This window comes from Coregonus clupeaformis, chromosome 12, assembly GCF_020615455.1.
Source record: "Coregonus clupeaformis isolate EN_2021a chromosome 12, ASM2061545v1, whole genome shotgun sequence".
Classification (NCBI taxonomy): domain Eukaryota; kingdom Metazoa; phylum Chordata; class Actinopteri; order Salmoniformes; family Salmonidae; genus Coregonus; species Coregonus clupeaformis.
In genome coordinates, this window is record NC_059203.1 from 59,645,494 (window position 1) to 59,669,217 (window position 23,724).

At 42.6% G+C, this 23,724-nt stretch overlaps 1 protein-coding gene across 2 annotated transcripts in view; it reads right to left on the minus strand.

The window, feature by feature from the left end:
• Positions 1-305: 305 nt before the first annotated feature.
• LOC121578315 (kinesin heavy chain) overlaps positions 306-23,724 on the minus strand; it is a 125,606-nt gene continuing 102,187 nt past the window's right edge. Inside the window, exons 22-30 of one of the 2 annotated variants that reach the window (XM_041892613.1) lie at positions 21,422-21,482; positions 21,109-21,180; positions 16,291-16,395; positions 6,356-6,572; positions 5,093-5,327; positions 4,750-4,973; positions 4,543-4,570; positions 3,286-3,389; positions 306-2,683 (exon numbers count right to left, since the gene is read on the minus strand). In XM_041892613.1, the coding sequence (XP_041748547.1) occupies positions 3,302-3,389; positions 4,543-4,570; positions 4,750-4,973; positions 5,093-5,327; positions 6,356-6,572; positions 16,291-16,395; positions 21,109-21,180; positions 21,422-21,482 (1,030 nt within the window). In that variant the 3' untranslated portion in view covers positions 306-2,683; positions 3,286-3,301. The remainder of the gene's footprint in view (positions 2,684-3,285; positions 3,390-4,542; positions 4,571-4,749; positions 4,974-5,092; positions 5,328-6,355; positions 6,573-16,290; positions 16,396-21,108; positions 21,181-21,421; positions 21,483-23,724) is intronic. The other variant, XM_041892614.1, reaches the window with a different exon arrangement.

Here is a 23,724-nt window from a genome sequence, read left to right on the forward strand (position 1 = left end):
GGGATGCCATCCAAATGCCGTGGCTTCCTACTCCAGTGCTCCCACCACGAGAGGTCCAAGGTTGCCACAGTTATTTTCCCGCTGACCTGTTCCAGCAGGTCTCAGACCTGCCCCCAATTCAAGTCACAGGTATGGAAAGCCTTCATGGAGAAGCTGGGGGTGACGGTCGGCCTCACTTCCGGGTACCGGCCTCAGTCTAACGGGCAGGTAGAACGGATGAACCAGGAGCTCAACAGTTTCCCATGTGTATCAAGAATGGTCCACCACCCAAAGGACATCCAGCCAATTTGCCACAACTGTGGGAAGCATTGGCGTCAACATGGGCCAGCAACCCAGTGGAACGCTTTCAACACCTTATAGAGTCCATGCCCCGATGAATTGTGGCTGTTCTGAAGGCTCAGTGTATCTTTCCAAAGAAACTACCGGTAATTTGAAAACTTGGCATAATAATTCTGTCATGCTGCTTTGTGTACCAGTCCTGTCTACAACCAAAATGTATTCTGATTTATCAGTTAGCATTCAATAAACAATTAATTAATACATAGTACATATTAACATAACAACAACCATGTGCAAATCAGAGTAAACATATACAGTAAATAACATTACATTCAATAATAACAAATAAAAAATGAAATCATTAACAGTATAAAAATAGTTGATACACAATTACTAAATCTGTTATTTTTTACCAAATAATATTTTCCATTCTGTGTTGTTGAATGTAATTGAAGACCACTGGACAGACCACAACAGAACAAACATGTCGAGATGAGGGTACATCAGAAATCTAGAAAAAACCTATAGAACCTAGAGAATCCTAGAGAACCTATAGATCCCTCCAGGACCCTATAGAATCATAGATAACCCTATGGAAAATATAGAATGCTCCAGAACCCTATGGAACATATAGAACACTACAGAACCCTATGGAACCCCATGGAACCTACAGAACCCTACAGAACCTCCAACCCATGTAGATAAAGTAGTATGTTACAGCTCCAAAATATCTCTGTCTTTCTCTCTTTATAGAAGATATATACTGCTCCCTTCTTTCACTCTTGTATTGATGCATTGAGAAGCACCAAAAAATCTACAAAAGTCCTCTTATTTTTTTGACAGACTTTTCCTACACCAGTAGTTTGCATCATAGCAGATAACCTATTTGATGAAAACCGTAGAGAGTTACTGCATTAGTAAGCATACATTAAAGCATGCATTACTCTGAAAGCAAGCCTTGAAGGGCTTGGTTGGAGCGTCAGCATAGATAGACATGCTTGCGTCTGACTGTAGTTGCTGTTATTCTATAGACAGGATAATATACCCACATACAAGTACAACACTGAACCTGCTGGAGGAAGTTTGTGGATGACCTATGACCTAACAGCTATTTACTCTGAGTATGATGCTGCTGTAAGCTCTATGTGAGTTTCTCATGGCATTTAAAAAACTGCCACTAGCACAGCGCTCTTGATCTGCCCTCTACCTACAGTACTGTTTAGAAGTCTCCAACCACACAAGGCCTGACCAGTGCCATATTTACAAATAAGTAAATGTATGGCTCTCAGCCTGACTACTCAACCAGCCATAAGGAAGAGAAGAAGTCATCTGTTGTATTAATGGTAGTGTGGAAGTTAAAGAAACAGCTGTCTGCTGTGTTAACCTGCTCAGTTAGCAACTAGGCCTACACTACCATTATTACTATGACATCAGTCAGCTGTGTAAAAGTCTTGTCCAATACAAAATCAACCTTTAAAGGGGTGCATATATACATACATACTGTATATACTTCTATATACATGAATAGTATAGAGTGAAAAAGGTAATGTATGAATATGTTCACTTTTAAATTAAGGCTTTGCCGTGCTCTGTGTGTGTGCGCATTACTTCTATCAATCTCCAATTGCAAGGTGGTTGTTAGTTTAGATTGTTGTCCATTTTCCAACAGATTCTCTTTGTGTTGAATTTTTTTGATATAGGTACAGAAAAGGCCAAAAGAGTCTAAAAAGATCATGTCTCGTCATTTACCCTTACAATGTACTGTACCGCCTAGATGGAGAAGAGCGGCATGAGCGCACACAGAACACTACACCCTCTCTCACTCCAATCCTCATTGGCTAGTACAGCTTAAATTCATTCCAACAGGGTCAGAGGAATAGTAAGGGCTTAGAGGAAGAGGAAGCTGCCAATTCTAGGTTGTGTGTCGAATGGCACTCTTTTCCCTATATAGTCCACTACCTTTGACCAGAGCCCTTTGGGAATAGGGTGCCATTTGAGACCCAAGCCTAGCAGTTCAGTTAGTGTTGTCTATGCTGCCATGGTTCCTTTGTATACATAATCCATATAGTAGGCCTACTATACATACCCCCATACCCACATAGTACAGTACGTTATATTCATATCATTTACATTTACATTTAAGTCATTTAAGTCATTTATCACTTACAAAGTATTGGACAAATGGTTCAAGAGAGTAGACAGACGGATAGCAAGCAGGAGAGGAAGAGGGGAAAAGGTGGAGAAAGGGAAAGGGTGGAGGACTACAGAGAGTTCTACAGAGGGAGGAAGAGGGAGAGAGACGGTCTTACTGGGAAAGAGGGGAGGGGGATGAAGAGGGGTGATCAGAGGGTCGCTGATCAGCAGCATGCGGATTTATGAGGGAGGTCTTGGCAGAACCGGACACCTGGAGAGAAGAAGGAGAGAGCAAAAAATAAACAAGGCAGTGAGTCAAATAAGCCTGCAGGCTTTGATTATATCTGATAATATAGTCTTTATTGTGAGTGGGAAGAACTGTGGCGTTGAATTTCACTAGACTCAGCTGGCGTCTAATGCTGAAATTAACTCAGAGGCTGCGTCCCAAATGGCACCATATTCCCTGTATAGTACACTACTTTTGACCAGAGCCTTATGGTTAAAAGTAGTGCACTACATAGAGAATAGGGTGCCATTTGGGACATATCCATAGTCCAACTCCTTATGTCCACCCAGCCAATTAGAAGGCAAGATGAAGCCATACTAATAAGCATAATTCTACCCAATAGGGGGTATTTGGAATTCAGCATAAAAGAGAGAGAGAGAGAGAGAGAGAGAGAGAGAGAGAGAGAGAGAGAGAGAGAGAGAGAGAGAGAGAGAGAGAGAGAGAGAGAGAGAGAGAGAGAGAGAGAGAGAGAGAGAGAGAGAGAGAGACAGAGAGAGGAATACACAAGGAAATGAATCTGCCATCTTAGATTATGTCTGTTATGACATACTCATTCAATATTTAATATTCTCCCTCCCCCTCCTCACCTAACGAGCTGGGTCACTAGCTGGCAGTCTGTTCTGGCTGGATGACGTGGTACAGCTTGGCTGGGTTGTCCTGGTTCTGGTTGTCGCAGTGCTGCACATCACTCCTGGAAACAGCAACAGCAGAGTGGACACTCAGAGACACGCTATGCAACACCAGGCAGGGCAGGGCAAGCGGGAGGCAGTCAGGAAGCACAGCATAGCAGTTAAGGGAAGGGAGGCAGTCAGGAAGGTAGGCTGCAGCAGTGCAGCATAGCAGTGAAGGGAAGGGAGGCAGTCAGGAAGGTAGGCTGCAGCAGTACAGCATAGCAGTTAAGGGAAGGGAGGCAGTGAGGCACAAGGCAACAAGTGTAGGAGTGTGTGTCAGGCATAAGGCATACAATTTAAATAATCTTTAATGAGATGTAATAATGCTTTGAAAGTTATTGTCTGCGTTCCAGGTAGGCTACATTATAGTCTTTGAGCATCTACAAAAAGACTAGCTATATAAATCCAATCAATTATTATTCATTGATGTGTCGTTCCACCAATTAGGTGCCTTTTGAGTAGGTTAACTTGGTGGGGAAAAAACATGATTTTAACAATCTGTCACAGAGAGCACGTTCTTAATAAAAAACATGTTTTCCCATCTCAAGAGGTTAGTTATCCCAAATTACAAAATTACATATTGATTTCCTTACCCTGTAATCAGTCTACGGACAAGGTATGACAGCAATCCACGCTTTGGTTTAGTTTCCCTGGCATTGTTTCCACATGCTAAAATGTTAGCATTTATGGCACAAATCCCATTCAAGTCATGGGACCGATCTGAGCATTCTTTTGCGCATCATGTTCAAATCATCTGTAAATGACTATGTTGAGCTTCACAATACATTTTAGATACTTTTGGATGATTTGGACATGATGCGCAAAAAATGCTAATATGGATAAATGTTGGTATTAAGTGGGTTAAAGTCTTACTAGAAGTCACAGAGGATGCACATGTCAAAATGCTGCATTTTTGCACTTTAGCAAGTCTTTATTTATGGAATTGTCCATGTAGTCTATATTAAAAGGCACTTAATTTAATATAACAGGCTTTTAGAATTCAATATTTGTCCACAATCTTTACTTAAAATATCAAAGGGACACAAAAGCACTAATTTTGTGGAACAACCCTGTTATCAAGCATGCCACACAGTAGCATGGTATAGTACAGGCCTGCAGGGGGATCCAATACATAACGGCAGCCAGGTCTGTGACGGTGGTGGGCAGTCTTACCTGTTGTCATTGATATCTGTAGTGTTCCCTGTGGATGGATGAAGCAGGTGTCAGGGGTGAGGATGCAGTCAGACCAGTGTATAGTGAACAGTGAGGAGAGCAGACCATAGAAATAGAATTACACTAATTAAATCTACTGTATTTCTATGGAGCAGACCGAGTGAGGAGTGGGTCAAAGTGGGGAACATTGAACGCTGTTAACCTTACCGTTGACGCTGTCCACATCCACCGTATCTGTAGAGTTGACTGTAGGGTTCTTCAATGTAGTGCCCTTTTCTGAAGTGTTCTTCTCTGTAGGGTGCTTCACTGGGGAATTATCCACTGTGGAGGCATTGTCCACTGCTGGGTTTTCCACTGTAGTCTTCTGCACTGTAGAGTCCTTTACTGTGCCGTTGTCTACTGTGGTGGTGTTGGGTGGCTCAGCTGGCAGCCTACAGGACAGACATAGGCCCATCAGTCATCTAGTCATATGAATGTACAGTATTTATAATAATAATAGTTTAATTATAAGCTCATACACAGAGAGCTCCGTTCCTACGTTTGTACTCACGTCTCGGTCTGATGGAGGCTGGTCTCAGTGGAGTGGTGATTGTTGGTCTGGGTGGGGTTGGAGTTTGGTGCTGTAGCTGGGGGAGCAGCAGGGTGGCTGCTGTGATGGCTAGCTGTCTGGCTGGGGGTCTGGAACATGGCGTTACTAAAATGGATGGAGTGCTGCTGTTCAGTAACGCGAACCCACGGGTTGGTGGGGGAGCAGAGTGGGAACTGGCCCGGACGGACCGGCTTGGCTGGGAAGAGAACATAGCAATGTTGGTATCAAAATCATCACTGTCATCATCATGGCACATGGTTTATGAACTGATACGCAAAACGGCGCAGGATTCAAAACTTTGAATTTTTCAGTTTAAATTATTATACAAAATTCTTGCAACCAATAGAATGTTATATTTATAAGGGATACAACCATCCCAGCTCTGCAGATTTTGCAACGAAGAGACAGAATTATTAGATCATTTGTTTTGGTACTGTCCATTTGTAGCTTGCTTTTGGTCACAGGTCCAGGAATGGCTGAAGGATTGCAATATTTACCTGGAGCTAACCCTACAGATAGGTGATCTGAAAAGTCATAGTCAATCGATCAATAATATAATAATACTTTTAGCAAAACATTTTATCTTTAATTTACAATCCGTAGAAACTATGAGAATAGAAAGGTTCAGAACCTTTGTGAAACATCACAGCAGAGTTAAAAAAGATATGGCAAATAGAAATCCAATATGGATGGTGTTAAGAGATAGGTGGGAGTGGGTTGAGTGGAGCTGAAGGGTGGGACTAATAAAAACAAGATAACTAATGGAAAATATACTGTGTCTGTAAAATGTATATAGGTTCAGAACTTTTGTGAAACAGCACAACTAGAAATATATGGCAAATAGAAATCAAACTGGATGGTCTTCAGAAATAGATGGGAGGGGTTGAAGGTAGCAGAAGGACAGGAGTAAAAACAAACAAAAGATAACTATTGTAAAATAGATTGTGTCCGTAAAATGTATATACTATGTATAAGCTGGAAGAAGAAGCCTAAGTTTTGTTGTTCATTAGTTTACTCCAATTATGGGAGGGGAGGCAGGGTTAGTCAAAAATAAAAAAAATAAAAAACACATTGTCATCATCATCATCACCATCATTGTGTGTGTGTTACCTATCTGAGGTGTGTGTGTTTGGGTGTGTGAGAGACCTGTGTGTTACCTACCTGAGTGGTGTGCATGCGTGTATGTTTATGCCCGTGCCTGTGTGTGTGTGTCCGTATTATTACCTATCTGGGCAGCATGTGGCCTGCGGAGGGGGTTCTTGGCCCTCATAACGTCTTTGATCCTCTCCACTTCCTGTTGATAGCGTCTTCGGTCCTTCATGGCCCCTTCCTTAGCCTCTTTCAGTGCACCCTCCAACGCCCGCACTCTCTCAGCTGTAGACCGAAGACGCTTCTCCAGCTTAGGAAGCTCACAACGCAGGTCTGCATTATCACGTACCAACTGGAGAGAAAAGAGAGAGAAAATAGAGAGAAAAGAGAGAGAAAAGAGAGAGAAAAATAGCCTGAGGATAACAACGCACCTAATATTCACTATAGGAATATACACTATATATACAAAAGTATACGGACACCCCTTCAAATTAGTGGATTTGGCTTTTTCAGCCACACCTGTTGCTGACAGGTGTATAAAATCAAGCACACAGCCATGCAACTCCATAGACCAGGGTTCTTCAATTCCGGTCCTGGAGGGCCGAAACACCTCTGTTTTTCATTCTCTCCTTCTAATCAGGGGCTAATTCAGACCTGGGACACCAGGTGAGTGCAATTAACTACCAGGTAGAAATAAAAAAACAGAAGTGTTTTCGGCCCTCCAGGACCGGAATTGAAGAACACTGCCATAGACAAATATTGGCAGTAGAATGGCCTTACTGAAGAGCTCAGTGACCTTCAATGTGGCACCATCATAGGATGTCACCTTTCCATCAAATCAGTTAGTAAAATGTCTGCCTTGCTAGAGCTGCCCTGGTCTACTGTAAGTGCTGTTATTGTGAAGTGGAAAAGTCTAGGAGCAACAACGGCTCAGCCGCGAAGTGGTAAGCCACACAAGCTCACAGAACGGGACCGCTGAGTGCCGTAGCACGTAGCACGTAAAAATCGCCTGTCCTCGGTTGCAACACTCACTACCGAGTTCCAAACTGCCTCTGGAAGCAACTTAAGCACAATAACTGTTTGTAGGGAGCTAAAATAGACTGTTTGTGCATTGTTACCTCTGGAATTGTGACATTTGTAGTTAGCAAGTGTCTATTTAGTGTTAAACTCTCAGTGCCAATATGTATAGGGTATTTCTTATGATACATGTGTAAAATGCATGAACAGCAAACTAAGGGACTAAGTGAAACTAAGTGGACTGCGAGGGAAAGTTAGGTAGAGAGGAGGAGCAGGACGGCCTTTATGGTCCCTCATGCTTTTGTGTAATGTATCTAATCCTCTCTTCCCATTGTTTCTGTGCAGTCTTCAGATATCAGGAGGAGGCTGTCCTCTAAGATAGCTGGCCTGGCTGCAGCCTTAGCTGCAGGGATGCTGGCACTCAACTCCGGGAACACCACCCCCTGTTCTGTGGAGACAGGCTTCAGTGAGCAGTGTCTAGACACGCCCCACTACACTCCAGGCTCCTCTGTTTCCTCCCAGGGAGGAGGAACGCCCTACACCCTTCGCTCCGGGACTCCGTTCTCACAGGACTCGGCCTACGCTGTTGCCAGGTCAGTCTGTCATGTCACCACACATAAAGTTCCCTCTCAGGAAACAAAAGTTATTTTGTCACTGGTGAAATTGATGGGGTCTTTGGAAGATCATAAAAAAAATTATAACATGAGGTAGTCATGAAAACCTGACCCTAGGCAAGTGATTAAGGTCTGGTTTCAATAACAGACTCTTTTGGCAAATTCTATAAGGGATAGACAATTGTTCCGGGATGGGTTCTCTTCAGACAGAACTCTCCCAACAAATCACGAGACAGACAATGTCAAAATGTCACAATTCAAAACCAAAATTTGCAGGCAAAACCTTTGCAATGGTTTTAGTGGAGGTAGTTGATGCAAACTCGACACTTGCGAAATGCACTAAGTAAAAATAACCTCTGGGATCTCTATCTTGCTAGCTACTATTTTGTATTTTATTCAAGCAGATAAGGCAGTGATGTAGTTCCTCTATGCCAAACTGATGTTCTATTACATACAGACGCTGTTAAGGGAGCATTTGAAAATTGTGGGAGGCTAGAGAGACTAGCATAACAGCTCAGTTAGAGTTGAGCAATTATCCAAATATATATTTTTCTATTCATTAGGTTCACAATATTCAATGTGTAAACTTGTATGTTGGATACAGCGCTGGGCCAGTGGCTACCCTCCCCAGGACATGTTGCCCTCCTCCTCCTGCTCCTCCTCTGCTGTCTCTTCCTTAGTCGGGGCATAGGCCTACAAAGCTCCCAGTTACCCAGAGGCCCCTCCTCAAGACCCCTATCACAGGGGTCGCCCCACAAACCCCCCTACTGCACCCTTCCGTCCTAACGAGCCCCCGCTCTACCTTACATATCCTAATGCTGGGGGGGCTGGACAGCTCATGGCACACCACCCTGGGATGCACCCCAGGCAGACAGGGACAGGGACAGAGAGCGGGACAGGGATTCAGGAGGGCAGTATGGTGCAAGTGGGATCGTCACTAGAAGGTAATCTTACCAGGAGGCCAACTCTTCCTCCAAGTATTCACACCACTCGCACCACACAGAGCGAGAGAGAGGGGAGAGGGTCTACAGACGGGACAGCCTGGGCTCCAGAGGCCACAGCAGACACTGTAACCACCACTCACACAACCACAGCAGCTACCACAGTCTGTGAATAATGTGAGGTAAAATTCAGTGTTATACGAGATGTGAATATCAGTGACAAAAATGTTTTGCCTTGGTCCGTGATACTTTGGCGTGGCATTGTTTTGTGGGTAAAATTTGGCATCGCGACAACCCTAATAAATAATGTCATTTCATATGGGTTTAGCTGCATTTCAGGTGAACCCCGAGTCCATTTTGACACATGTAAGATGTTTTCAATCATCTATTTCAGTGTTCATGCTTTAAATGACAGCACTTTCAATTTCACACCTATTTAGACAAGGCCATATTTTGACTATTTTGTTATTTTTGTATTACAAGCAATCTAACATCTTCCCAGTTACTTTTTTCGTATGTGGTTAGACAATGTTAGAAAAACAATAAACATTAAACGTTGTTAACATTAAATAATCTGTTGTCATGATACTTGAAATGTAATGTGTTTAATGCATGCACAAAAAACATTATGCCTCAGTTATGACTCCAAATGCTCAGAGCTGGCTCTTCCTGGACATATCTCCTTGAAGCCAAAAAAAAAAGAGAGGCTTTTCTGGAGCAGTGAATGATACATGAATGAGCTCATTAGGATACAATGAAAAGATCTAATCTATTTCTCATACTTCTCAAATGTAAGTCTCAATCAAAGCATATTTGTCTCATGAAAGTCTCAATAATTCATTCTCTTCTTCATCTCCTCCCAAGGGGGCCTTAGGAAAAACAGTTCAGATAAACAATGCCTTCACAAAGTATCCGTTCCTCTTGACTTATTCCACATTTTGTTGTGTTACAGCCTGATTTCAAAATGGATACAATTTACCCGTCTACACGCAATACCACATAATGTGAAAACATGTTTTGAGAAATCTTTTCAAATGTATTGAAAATGAAATACAGCTATAGCTCATTTACATAAGTATTCACACCCCTGAGTCAATCCTTTTTTTTCTTTTTTTCTTTTGAGTCAATACTTTGGCAGCGATTACAGCTGTGAGTCTTTTTGGGTAAGTCTCTAAGAGCTTTGCACACTTGGATTGTGCAACATTTGCCCATTATTTTTTTCAAAATTCTTCAAGTTCTGTCAAATTGGTTGTTGATCATTGCTACACAACCATTTTCAGGTCTTGCCATAGATTTTCAAATAGATTTAAGTTAAATCTGTAACTCGGCCACTCAGGAACATTCACTGTCGTCTTGGTAATCAACTCCAGCATAGATTTTGCCAAGTGTTTTAGGTTATTGTCCTGCTGAAAGGTGAATTAATCTCCCAGTGTCTGGTGGAAAGCAGACTGAACCAGGTTTTCCTCTAGAATTTTGGCTGTGCCTAGCTCTATTCCATTTCTGTTTTTATCTTGAAAAACCCTCCAGTCCTTAACTATTACAAACCATAACATGATGAAACCACCACTAAGGTTGACAACATGGAGAGTGGTACTCAGTAAAGTGTTGTATTGGATTTGCCACAAACATAATTCAGGACAAAAAGTTAACTGCTTGCCACAGGTAGAAGGAATTGTCCATAGAGCTCTGAGACAGGATTGTGTCAAGGCACAGATCAAAAATGTTCTGCAGCATTGAAGGTCCCCAAAAACACAGTTGCCTCCATCATTCTTAAATGGAAGAAGTTTGGAACCACCAAGACTCTTCCTAGAGCTGGCCGCCAGGCCAAACTGAGCAATCGGGGGAGAAGGGCCTTGGTCAGGGAGGTGACCAAGAACCCGATGGTCACACTGACAGAGCTCCAGAGTTCCTCTGTGGAGATGGGAGAACCTTCCAGAAGGACAACCATCTCTGCAGCACTCCACCAATCAGGCCTTTATGGTAGAGTGGCCAGATGGGAGCCACTCCTCAGTAAAAGGCACATGACAGCCCGCTTGGAGTTTGCCAAAAGGCACCTAAAGGACTGACCATCAGAAACTATGGCCTGAATGCCAAGTGTCACGTCTGGAGGAAACCTGGCACCATCCCTACGGTGAAGCATGGTGGTGGCAGCATCATGCTGTGGGGATGTTTTTCAGCGGCAGGGACTGGGAGACTAGTCAGGATTGAGGGAAAGATGAACGGAGCAAAGTACAGAGAGATCCTTGATGAAAACCTGCTCCAGAGCACTCAAGACCTCAGACTGGGGCAAAGGTTCACCTTCCAACAGGACAACGACCCTAAGCACACAGCCAAGACAACGCAGGAGTGGCTTCGGGACAATTCTCTGAATGTCCTTGAGTGGCCCAGCCAGAGCCCGGACTTCAACCTGATCTAACATCTCTGGATAGACCTGAAAATAGCTGTGCAGCGATGCTGTCCATCTAACCTGACAGAGCTTGAGAGGATCTGCAGAGAAGAATGGGAGAAACTCCCCAAATACAGGTGTGCCAAGCTTGTAGCATCATTCCCAAGAAGACTCGGGCTGTAATCGCTGCCAAAGGTGCTTCAACAAAGTACTGAGTAAAGGGTCTGAATACTTATGTAAATGTGATATTTCAAAAAACCTGTTTTTGCTTTGTCATTATGGGGTATTGTGTGTAGATTGATGAGGGAAAAAACAATTTAATCCATTTTAGAATAAGGCTGTAACGTAACACAATTTGGAAAATGTCAAGGGGTCTGAATACTTTCCGAATGCACTGTATAAATTGGGATAATTTTTTTTACCCTTAAAATGTTCAAGCTAACAAAGGGTATGCTTTTTAAAAATTTTCTAACAAGGGATATGACATATCCCGCATACCCTTTCAATTCCAGCACAAGAACAAACAATAATGCATTGAATTTATGTAGTGTCTTTATGCGGTTGAAACTCATAGGTGAGTTGTTGTCTGTGGGAAATGCACACGTGTGTGTGTTTCCATGACAAACAATAATGGATTACATTGATGTCGCGCTTTCCCTGGATAGCAAATTTATGGGCGTTAACATCTTGGTGTTGAGGTAAAAAGTGTTATGATTGTTATATCTGAGTGTTGATTCTAGTGGCCTTAACACAAGTGGGATTGAAATTGATGCCACCTGCAGTGAATAAATGAAGTGTTATTTGAATCACAGTGGAATCAACACCGCGTGGTGTTGTTGTTACTCGACTGTGCTGAGTTAATTTCCGTTAACGCTCTGTGTGAAAAAGACATGGGAGGGGCCTCATTATCATATTTTCCAGCATGCTTTGCTGCAGGTAGATTTTTAGAATAGTTTGTTTTTATATGTTTCTGCATCCACATTGATTGATTAATTGATCATATATTATATAAAGATAAATAACTTAGCATTTTCTAAACTAATTCAATCTGTAAGTGGTTGGATTTATCGCACCTGTTACTGAGATGGTTGTTCCAGTTTAGATGGTTTAGGTACTCTTGGTTCTTCACCACTGCATCGCAGTGCTAGCTGTGCCACTAGAGATCCTGGTTCGAATCCAGGCTCTGTCGTAGCCGGCCGCGACCGGGAGACCCATGAGGCGGCGCACAATTGGCCCAGCGTCGTCCAGGGTAGGGGAGGGAATGGCCGGCAGGGATGTAGCTCAGAGCATGGCGTTTGCAACGCCAGGGTTGTGGGTTCGATTCCAGTAATAAAATAATGTATGCACTCACTAACTGTAAGTCGCTCTGGATAAGAGCGTCTGCTAAATGACTAAAATGTAAATGTAAATGTATAGTAGTCATTCTGAATGCAGATTGTGTGTGATTCATTTTTTGGAATATCATCACTCTGGCTGGATTCCAATAGCAAGCTTTATAATTGCATAATAATGGAGTAATTACATAAGTGGCATAAGGAACAGTCACTATTCCTCTTGTTTACTATAGTTACAAAAACTCTCAGCTCATTGCTATGCAATTCAAATGCAATCACCAAAGTATTATGTAACAACATGCTAACAAAATGTTGCTTCACAAATATTTACAGTTGTATTACACAGGCACAAGAACAGTTTAATATTAAGTGTTACTGAGAATGCTATCAGTAACAAAATATGGCTATTAATTATCGAAAGGAAATCAACTACAGCCAGGGTAGGTGGAAAATCATATTAGTTTGTATTCTGACTAAACTATCCCTTTAAAGATGGTATAGTGTGAACACTTACCCTCATACTTACCCTGTGAACACTTATCCTAAGATGGACAAGGAGGTTCCAAGTTGTCTTTGCTAAGCATCTAACTTGCTGTTTGCAATGTTGGCAAATTGACTTTGAATTACTCTGCAGTATTTTCAGGTATCATAACATTTATCGCAGCTTTCAACCTTTTCAGTGGCATGTTATAGTCACCTGGGGCAATGGATATTCAGGAGAATGGACATTTACACAATATTCAGATATAAATGTATTGTATAGATCCAATATGACTCTCAGATAGATTGGAATAGTATAGGAGATTGTGTGTGTTCTATTCATTCTATGTATATCTTCAACATGCAGTTCCAGATACAGCCCTGCCATTAGTTGAAGGCAGCCAATCCAATAGTTTCAGAAAATAAGTCACTTCCTGAGATCTGTTTTAAAATATTCATTTTAAGTAGTTGCTTTCTCAGATCTGTATTCAAATAGTTACAAAAAGTAGTTACTTTCTGAGATCTACATTCAAATGGTTTTAAAAAGTAGTCATTTTGTGGTATCCTCCAGAAAAAGAAAAAAAAATCCACAAAGCATAGTTAAAACTATAGTTATCCCAGGTCTGGTGTGTGTGCCAGTCAGCAGTTAAATCAACCAAATGTAAGTGTGTGTGTGTGTGTGTATATGTATACGAAAGCATGTTCCTGTGTGTGTCCGTTGGACCCAGTCTGTAGAGCCACCTGTATTACAGCAGTAGCAGTAGGTGACATTACGTTTCCTGCTGCTGTGTTTTCAGAGCGACTTCCATCTGGTTCTGCAGTACAGGGTGATTGATGTCGCTGGCTCTACTTGGTACCCAGAGGATAGCAATGACGAACAGCACAGCCAGGACAAATATAATTCCCTTCTACTTATTCTGCTCTACTTGAATTCCCTTCACTCTCTCACGGGTGCTCTAACACTAAGTCATAGGTGTACTTTTAGAAAAAAAGGTGCTTGCAGGCCTGATGCTGTCACGCCCTGACCTTGAGAGCCCTGTTTTCTCTAGTTGGTTTGGTCAGGGTGTGAATTTTAGATTTTGTATTTCTATGTTGGCCGGGTGTGGTTCCCAATCAGAGGCAGCTGTCGATCGTTGTCTCTGATTGGGGATCATACTTAGGCAGACATTTTGCCTACCTTAGTTGTGGGAGCTTGTTTCTGTTTTGGCTTGTGTAGCCTGTGGAACTTCACGTTTGTTTGTATTTTGATTCTGTATTCAGTTAATAAAGGAATATGTACGCATACCACGCTGCACCTTGGTCTGAACCGTCTATCAACGAGCGTGACAGATGCTAAGTAGAACCATACAGGGTTCTTCGGTTTGTCCCCATTGGGGAACCCTTTTTGTTGCTGGGTAGAACCCCTTGTAGACTCTATGTAGAGTTCTTCAAAGAACCCCCTGTATATGGTTCTACCTAGAACCCTCTAGGAAGGGTTCTACCAAGAACCATTTTATCATCTAAAAGGTTCTCCCCAAACTTTCTATGAAGGGTTCTACCGAGAACCCTTTTATCTTTGGAGGGTTCTACATAGAACAGGTAGACCCCACCAACATTATTAGCCTTTAAAATTAAATTATTTATGACAATACATTACATATTTACAGTACCAGTCAAAAGTTTGGACACACCTACTCATTGAAGAGTTTTTCTTTATTTTTACTATTTTCTACATTGTAGAATAATAGTGAAGACATCACAACTATGAAATAACACATATGGAATCATGTAGTAACCAAAAAAGTGTTAAACAAATCAAAATATATGTTATATTTTAGATTCTTCAAAGTAGCCACCCTTTGCCTTGATGACAGCTTTGCACACTCTTGGCATTATCTCAACCAAATTCATGAGGAATACTTTTCCAACAGTCTTGAAGGTGTTCCCAAATATGCTGAGCACTTGTTGGCTGATTTTCCTTCACTCTGCGGTCCAAATCATCCCAAACCATCTCAATTGGGTTGAGGTCTGGGGATTGTGGAGTCCAGGTCATCTGATGCAGCACTCCATCACTCTCCTTCTTGGTAAATAGCCCTTACACCGCCTGCAGGTGTGTTTTGGGTCATTGTCCTGTTGAAAAACAAATGATAGTCCCACTAAGCACAAACCAGATGGGATGGCGTATCGCTGCAGAATGCTGTGGTAGCCATGCTGGTTAAGTGTGACTTGAATTCTAAATAAATCACAGACATTGTCACCAGCAAAGCTACCCCCACACCATCACACCTCCTCCTCCATGCTTCACGGTGGGAACCACACGTGGAGATCATCCGTTCACCTACTCTGCGTCTCACAAAGACACGGCGGTTGGAACCAAAAATCTCAAATTTGGACTCATCAGACCAAAGGACAGATTTCCACTGGTCTAATGTCCATTGCTCATGTTTCTTGGCCCAAGCAAGTGTTTCTTGGCCCAAGCCATTCTCTTCTTCTTATTGGTGTCCTTTAGTAGTAGTTTCTTTGCAGCAATTCGACCATGAAGGCCTGATTCACGCGGTCTCCTCTGAACAGTTGATGTTGAGATGTGTCTGTTACTTGAACTATGTGAAGCATTTATCTGGGCTGCAATCTGAGATGCAGCAGAGGTAACTCTGGGTCTTCCTTTCCTGTGGCGGTCCTCATGAGAGCCAGTTTCATTATAGCGCTTGATGGTTTTTGCGACTGCACTTGAAGAAACTTTCAAAGAATCCTTCTTACCTCTTTTTTCCAAAAATGTTTCTTAGTATTTTAAAGGTTCTAGGTAGAACCCTTTGACTTACAAAGAACCCCTGTCTTCCAAAAAAGGGTTCTTCTGATCAAAGCAGTTCTTGGTAGAACTTATCCCTCCGCAAAGAACCCGTTTGGAAAACAAAGAGGAATAGAAATGGAATTTGATAGAGCAGGGGCAGGAGTTTTTATGCAGGCTACAACTAGGGCCAGGACCTTTATTCAGAAAGAGTCTCAAATGAGAACTGCTGATCTAGGATCTAAGATCAGGTCCCTGCTGTTCTTATAATCAAATTCATTATGATGTAAAAGGCAACCCAGGGGGCCTATGTATCGAGCATATCAGAATAAGACTGCTGATCTAGGATCAGGTCCACCTGTCCATATTATCTTATTCATTATAATCAGATTTTTTTATTAGAATGTTATTCATTATAATCAGATTTTATTATAATCTTATTCAGTTAATCACTATTTCAGCACTCCTACTCTGAGACTTTGTCAAGAGTCCAGGCCTCTCTGCTCCACACATTCAACACATTCATCCACCTACCTGTTTGTGAACTTTTGTAAGCTGGTCCAGGTTGTTCTCAAGAAAGGAAATCTTTTGCTTCTGGTGGCTAGATCCCCCGCTATCATCTGTCTCCATCTCTGAATGCTGCAGCGGGAAAAAACAGAGTGGGAGAGAGAGAGGGGGAGAGGGAGAGAGGGAGCAAGAGAGAGAGAGAGAAGAGATAAAGAGAGAGAGAACGAGATAATGATGTGGTTAAGATCACACTAGTATCATGAACTATTAAATCATTTAGATCAGTGGTCACCATCCGGTCGCGATCGATCCTAGGCATTCCTAGTCGATCACCAAACATTCCTGTAAAAAACCCAATGATGTAGTCAACATTGCGTTCCTATTTTTTAAATTTGTTTTGAGCTGTTGGCGGTAGGTGCACTTGATTCAGCAGCCCTAGCGCCGGGAAGGCAAAGTGTTCCCATTTTGAACCATTTCACGTGTATGAAGATAGAACTCTGCCTACCCGGCAGGCCCAGAGAGCAAATCAAGTGCACCTATAGGCCTACCGCTGGCCAATCAGATCACTGTGTCTGCACAGTTTCCTCGAGCCATAGAGTGTAAAAAGAAGCCACGAACACACAGCAAAGTTGAGATTTCAAAACGTTTAAAACCATGAGTAGAGAGCGACTCAATGAATACAGCAAAGAGCTGCTGTTTTTATGAGTAAGTTCATGTTTAAGTCAAAATCAAATCTAATCTAATTTTATTGGTCACATACAAATGTTTAGCAGATGTTATTGCGGGTGTAGTGAAATGCTTGTGTTTCTAGCTTCAACAGTGCAGTAATATCTAACAAGTAATATCTAACAATTTCACAACAATACACACAATACACACAAATCTAAAGTAAAGGAATGGAATTAAGAATATATAAATATTTGGACGAGCAATGTTGGAGCGGCATAGACTAAGATACAGTAGAATAGTATAGAATACAGTATATATATATGAGATGAGTAAAGCAAAATATGTAAACATTATTAAAGTGACTAGTGTTCCATTATTAAGGTGGCCTGTGATTTCAAGTCTAGGTATATAGGGCAGCAGCCTCTAAGGTGCTAGTGATGGCTATTTAACAGTCTGATGGCCTTGAGATAGAAGCTGTTTTTCATTCTCTCGGTCCCAGCTTTGATGCACCTGTACAGACCTCGCCTTTTGGATGATAGCGGGGTGAACAGACAGTGGCCCAGGTGGTTGTTGTCCTTGATTATCTTTTTGGCCTTCCTGTGACATTGGATGCTGTAGGTGTCCTGGAGGTGCAGTTGCCATACCAGGCGGTGATACAGCCCGACAGGATGCTCTCAATTGTGCATCTGTAAAAGTTTGTGAGGGTTTTAGGTGCCAAGCCACATTTCTTCAGCCTCCTGAGGTTGAAGAGGTGCTGTTGCGCATTCTTCATCACACTGTCTGTGTGGGTGGACCATTTCAGTTTGTCAGTGATGTGTACACCAAGGAACTTGAAGCTTTCCACCTTCTCCACTGCGGTCCCATCGATGTGGATAGGTGGGTGTTCCCTCTTCTGTTTCCTGAAGTCCACGATCAGCTCCTTTGTTTTGTTGACGTTGAGAGAGAGGTTATTTTCCTGGCACCACAATCCCAGGGCCCTCACCTCCTCCCTGTAGGCTGACTCGTCATTTTTGGAAGTCAGGCCTACTACTGTTGTGTCATCTGCAAACTTGATGATTGAGTTGGAGGCATGCGTGGCCACGCAGTCATGGGTGAATAGGGAGTACAGCAGGGGGCTGAGCATGCATCCTTGTGGGGCCCCTGTGTTATGGATCATCAAAGTGGAGGTGTTGTTTCCTACCTTCACCACCTGGGGGCAGCCCGTCAGGAAGTCCAGGACCCAGTTGCACAGGGCGGGGTTCAGACCCAGGGCCCCGAGCTTAATGATGAGCTTGGAGGGTACCATGGTGTTGAATGCTGATCTATAGTCAATGAACAGCATTCTTACATAGGTATTCCTCTTGTCCAGATGGGATAGGGCAATGTGCAGTGCGATGGCAATTGCATTGTCTGTGGATCTATTGGGGCGGATTAGCAAATCGAAGTGGGTCTAGAGTGTCAGGTAAGGTAGAGGTGATATGATCCTTGACTAGTCTCTCAAAGCACTTCATGATGACAGAAGTGAGTGCAACGGGGCGATAGTCATTTAGTTCAGTTACCTTTACTTTCTTGGGTACAGGAACCATGGTGGACATCTTGAAGCACGTGGGGAGAGCAGACTGGGAAAGGGAGAGATTGATATTGTCCATAAACACTCCAGCCAGCTGGTATGCGCATGCTCTGAGGACGAGGATAGGGATGCCGTCTGGGCCAGCAGCCTTGCGAGGGTTAACACGCTTAAATGTCTTACTCACATCGGCCACGGAGAAGGAGAGCCCACAGTCCTTGGTAGCTGGCCGCGTCGGTGGCACTGTGTTATCCTCAAAGCGGGCGAAAAAGGTGTTTAGCTTATCCGGAAGCAAGACGTCGGTATCTGTGACGTGGCTGGTTTTCCCTTTGTAGTCCGTGATTGTCTTTAGACCCTGCCACATATGTCTTGTGTCTGAGCCGTTGAATTGTGACTCCACTTTGTCTCTGTAGTGACGTTTTGCCTGTTTGATTGCCTTACAGAGGGAATAACTACACTGTTTGTATTCGGCCATATTCCCAGTCACCTTGCCATGGTTAAATGTGGTGGTTCGCGCTTTCAGTTTTGCGCGAATGCTGCCATCTATCCACGGTTTCCTGATAAACTCAGTCACCGTATCCGTGTATTCGTCAATATTATTCTCAAAGACTCCCCGGCACACATCCCAGTCCGCGTGATCAAAACAATCTTGAAGCATGGATTCCGATTGGTCAGACCAGCGTTGAATAGTCCGTAGCACGGGTACTTCCTTCTTGAGTTTCTGCCTATAGGAAGGGAGCAGCAAAATGGAGTCGTGATCAGATTTGCTGAAGGGAGGGCGGGGGAGGGCCTTGTAGGCATTTTGAAAAGTTGAGTAGCAGTGGTCCAGTGTTTTCTCAGAGTGAGTGCTACAGTCAATGTGTTGGTAGAACTTCGGTAGCATTTTCCTCAGATTAGCTTTGTTGAGATCCCCGGCTACAATAAATGCGGCCTCAGGATATATGGTTTCCAGTTTGCATAGAGTCCAGTGTAGTTCTTTGAGGGCCGTTGTTGCATGTTGCATTTACAGTATATTTTTGTTCAGTATAATACAACAAATTATCTATTACCAGTGTGATCATATACAGTGCATTCAGAAACTATTCAGACCCTTTACTTTTTCCACATTATGTTATGTTACAGCCTTATTTTAAAATTGATTAAATTGTTTTTCGCTCATCAATCTACACACAATGACCCATAATGACAACACAAATTTACACTACTGGTCAAAACTTTTAGAACACCTACTCATTCAAGGGTTTTTGTTTATTTTTTACAATTTTTTACATTGTAGAATAATAGTGAAGACATCAAAACTATGAAATCACACATATGGAATCATGTAGTAACCAAAAAAGTGTTAAACAAATCAAAATATATTTGAGATTTAAGATTCTTCAAATAGCCATTCTTTGCCTTGATGACAGCTTTGCACACTTTTGGCATTCTCTCAACCAGCTTCACCTGGAATGCTTTTCCAAAAGTCTTAAAGGAGTTCCGACATATTCTGAGCACTTGTTGGCTGCTTTTTCTTCACTCTGTGGTCCGACTCATCCCAAACCATCTCAATTGGGTTGAGGTCTGGGGATTGTGGAGGCCAGGTCATCTGATAAAGCACTCCATCACTCTGCTTCTTGGTAAAATAGCCCTTACACAGCCTGGAGGTGTGATAGTCCCACTAAGCCCAAACCAGATGGGATGGCATATCGCTGCAGAATGCTGTGGTAGCCATGCTGGTTAAGTGTGCCTTGAATTCTAAATAGATCACAGACAGTATCACCAGCAAAGCATCCCCACACCATAACACCTCCTCCTCCATGCTTTACGGTGGGAAATACACATGCGGAGATCATCCCTTCACCCACACCACATCTCACAAAGTCACGGTGGTTGGAACTGGTCTAATGTCCATTGCTCGTGTTTCTTGGCCAAGCAAGTCTCTTCTTCTTATTGGTGTCCTTTAGTAGTGGTTTCTTTGCAGTAATTCGACCATGAAGGCCTGAACAGTTGATGTTGAGATGTGTCTGTTACTTGAACTCTGTGAAGCATTTATTTGGGCTGCAATTTCTGAGGCTGGTAACTCTAATGAACTTATCCTCTGCAGCAGAGGTAACTCTGGGTCTTCCATTCCCGTGGTGGTCCTTATGAGAGCCAGTTTCATCATAGCGCTTGATGGTTTTTGCGACTGCACTTGAAGAAACTTTCAAAGTTCTTGAAATGTTCCGTATTGACTGACCTTCATGTCTTAAAGTAATGATGGACTGCCATTTCTCTTTGCTTATTTGAGCTGTTCTTGCCATAATATGGACTTGGTCTTTTACCAAATAGGGCTATCCAAAATTAAAACTTTTTGGCAGGGCAATTCAAGCATAGCCAATATGCAGAAATAATGTATTGGGTCTATAGCGTACTGCACAAACCTCATTGCTACAGGACTGTTTATAATTGGTTAATGTTGCATAGGCTTACGTTGTTTAAGTCATGTTAAAAAACAAATCTGAGCGGTAGATCTCGGCTTGCATTTTTACTCAGAAAGTGATCTTGACTCAGAAAAGATTGGTGAACACTGATTTAGAAGTTATTTTCTTCAGTCCTCCTCCTCTCCCTCCTTCACTCCCTCTCTTTGTCTTCGTCCTTTACTCACTTACCCTTTTGACTCGAGTCGTGAGGTCTTGAACAAAAAGCTTCCGCAGGTTGTGGAGGGTCTGGAGTTCACGAGCCTGTGGAATAAAGAGAGTGAAAAAGACAGGAAGGGAGCGAGAGAGAGAGCGAGCAAAACAAGAGGTGGGCACAAAGTGTGGGCAAAGAGACAGAAAGATGGAGAAAGAGGAGGTGCATTAGTGAATCGTGATCAAATTCTCCTACAGCGGATTCAATTGAATGTCAGCGAGAGAGAAAGTGAGACAGAGAGAGGGAGAGAGGGAGAGCGGGAGTGAGGGAGGGAGGAAGATAGATACTCACCACAGTCTCCTCCAGTCCTTTAAGGTCCTGTTTAGACTGCTCGTGGCGCTCATGAAGAAATCTGGCAAAACGGGGAAAGAGCAAATACATACATACATCAATCACATTCAGTAACACATTAATAACGTAATTTTTTTCTGTGTTTATAGACAATATGTAATGTAGGCCGATGCATTATAAACACAAGTTTATGTTTTGGCTGCTACCACACAGTCTTTTTAGAGTGTGTTTAGCCCAGAGCATGTTTTGTTTGTTTACTTTGTGTGTGTGCGTGTGTGTGTGTGTGTGGCCCAGATTATGTTCAGTCAGCTAAATGTTAAGGGTTCTTGGTGGTCAGTCAGAATGGTAAATAAACAAACAGCTGGCCTCAATTCGCTCCCTACCCCCCTGGCCCTAACCCTTCAATGTTTACTGATCTGTAAGGTGGAAGCAATGTGTTGGGAGCTCTGCAAAAATCGAAGGGTTAAGGGTGTTTCACTTGAGAGGTGCAGAGTGAACCAACCGGCTGTGCCCGGCTTGCCTATGTCAAGTGAAAGGCCTTTTTGGACTAAAGCTGTGGGGTACACTCTTAGAAAAAATTGTTATTTGCGTAGGGATAGGGTTCTACCAATAACCGTTTTCATCTGAAGAACCCTTTTTGTAAGACGAGGGTTCTTTGTAAGACAAAGGGTTCAACCTTGAACTTTTTATCCTAAGTACCGTTTTTACAGTGTATTGTATGGTACACAGCAAATTGGCCAGTGTTAACTAGTGTTGATTCAGGAGTTGAATTAACTCTGTAAAGAGTTCAATTAACACTCAGTGGTGTAACCCCAGTATTGGTGTTAATAACCAGAGTTAAGTGTGATTGGTTATAGCTGCTGTCAGCCTACACTTTTAAGAAAAAGGGTTCCAAAAGGGTTATATGCAGAGGGATAGGGTTCTACCAAGAATAATTTTGATTATAAGAACCCTTTTTGGAAGACAAGGTTCTAACTAGAACCTTTAACATCCTAAGAACCGTTTTTGGAAGAAAGTTATTTGAAAGGCAAGAAGGGTTCTACATAGAACCATATATAATATTTCCCAGCATGCTCTATTGCAGGGAGATTTTCTGAATTGTTTGTTTTACTGTAATATCTGTGGTTTTGACTGGTTGATTTATATTATGCTACACAAAGATAAATAACGTACAGTTTTCTAAACTAATCCAATCTGTTAGCAATTGGATGTGGTGCACCTGTTACTGAGATGGTTGTTTCAGTTTAGATGATTAAGGTAGTATCAGTATTTAATCTTCCCTACCCTAGTAGTCAATCTGAATGCAGGTTGCTTGTGATTAACAATTCCACTTGTTGGATATCCTAACTCTGTCTGGATTCCAATAGGAATTACACATCACTTTGCAAGCCGGAATAATGTGACTTGCAGGCCTGATGTGGCCTGTAAACCAGGAGAGTCCTAATACCACTGTGTAGGGTATAACTACACCCTCAAAGAAAGGCCTTATGATATATGTAATGTATTGTCATAAATAATTACATTTTAAAGGCAAATAAGGATGGTGGGTTCTACCCGTTCATAGAGGGTTCTAGGAAGAAACCTCCAAAAATAAAAGGGTTCTCGATAGAAGAACGGTTGAAGGAAGAACTTTTAGATGATAACATGGTTCTTGGTAGAACCCTTCATATAGGGTTCTAGGCAGAACCCTTCCTAGAGCGTTCTAGGTAGAACCATATACAGGGGGTTCTTTGAAGAACCTTACATATAGGGTTCTAGATAGAAGCCTCTACAAAGGTTTCTACCCAGCACCAAAAATGGTTCCCCTATGGGGACTAACCGAAGAAACCTGTATGGTTCTACTTAACACCTTTTTTTCTAAGAGTGCACCTATGACTTAGTGTTAGCGCACCAATGAGAGAGTGTTGTGTCAGCCTATATGGAGGAGGTAAGTGAACTGGCATTGCTCCCTCAACGTCAGCAAAACAAAGGAGTTGATTGTTGACTTCAGGAAGCAGAGGAGGGAACATGCCCTGATCCACTGCAGTGGAGAATCTCAGCAGTTTTAAGGTCCTCTGTGTCCACATCACCGAGGACTTGACAGGGAACAACAATACCACCACTTTTGACAAGAGGGCGCAACAGCGTCTCTACTTCCTAAGGCGGCTGAAGAAATTCGGCATGGCACCCCAAGTCCTCTCCAAATACTACCGATTCACTATCAAGAGCATCCTGACTGGTTGCATCACAGCCTGGTACGGGAATTGCTCCGTCCACGACCGCAAGGCCCTCCAGCAGGTGGTGAAGATGGCCCAGTACATCAC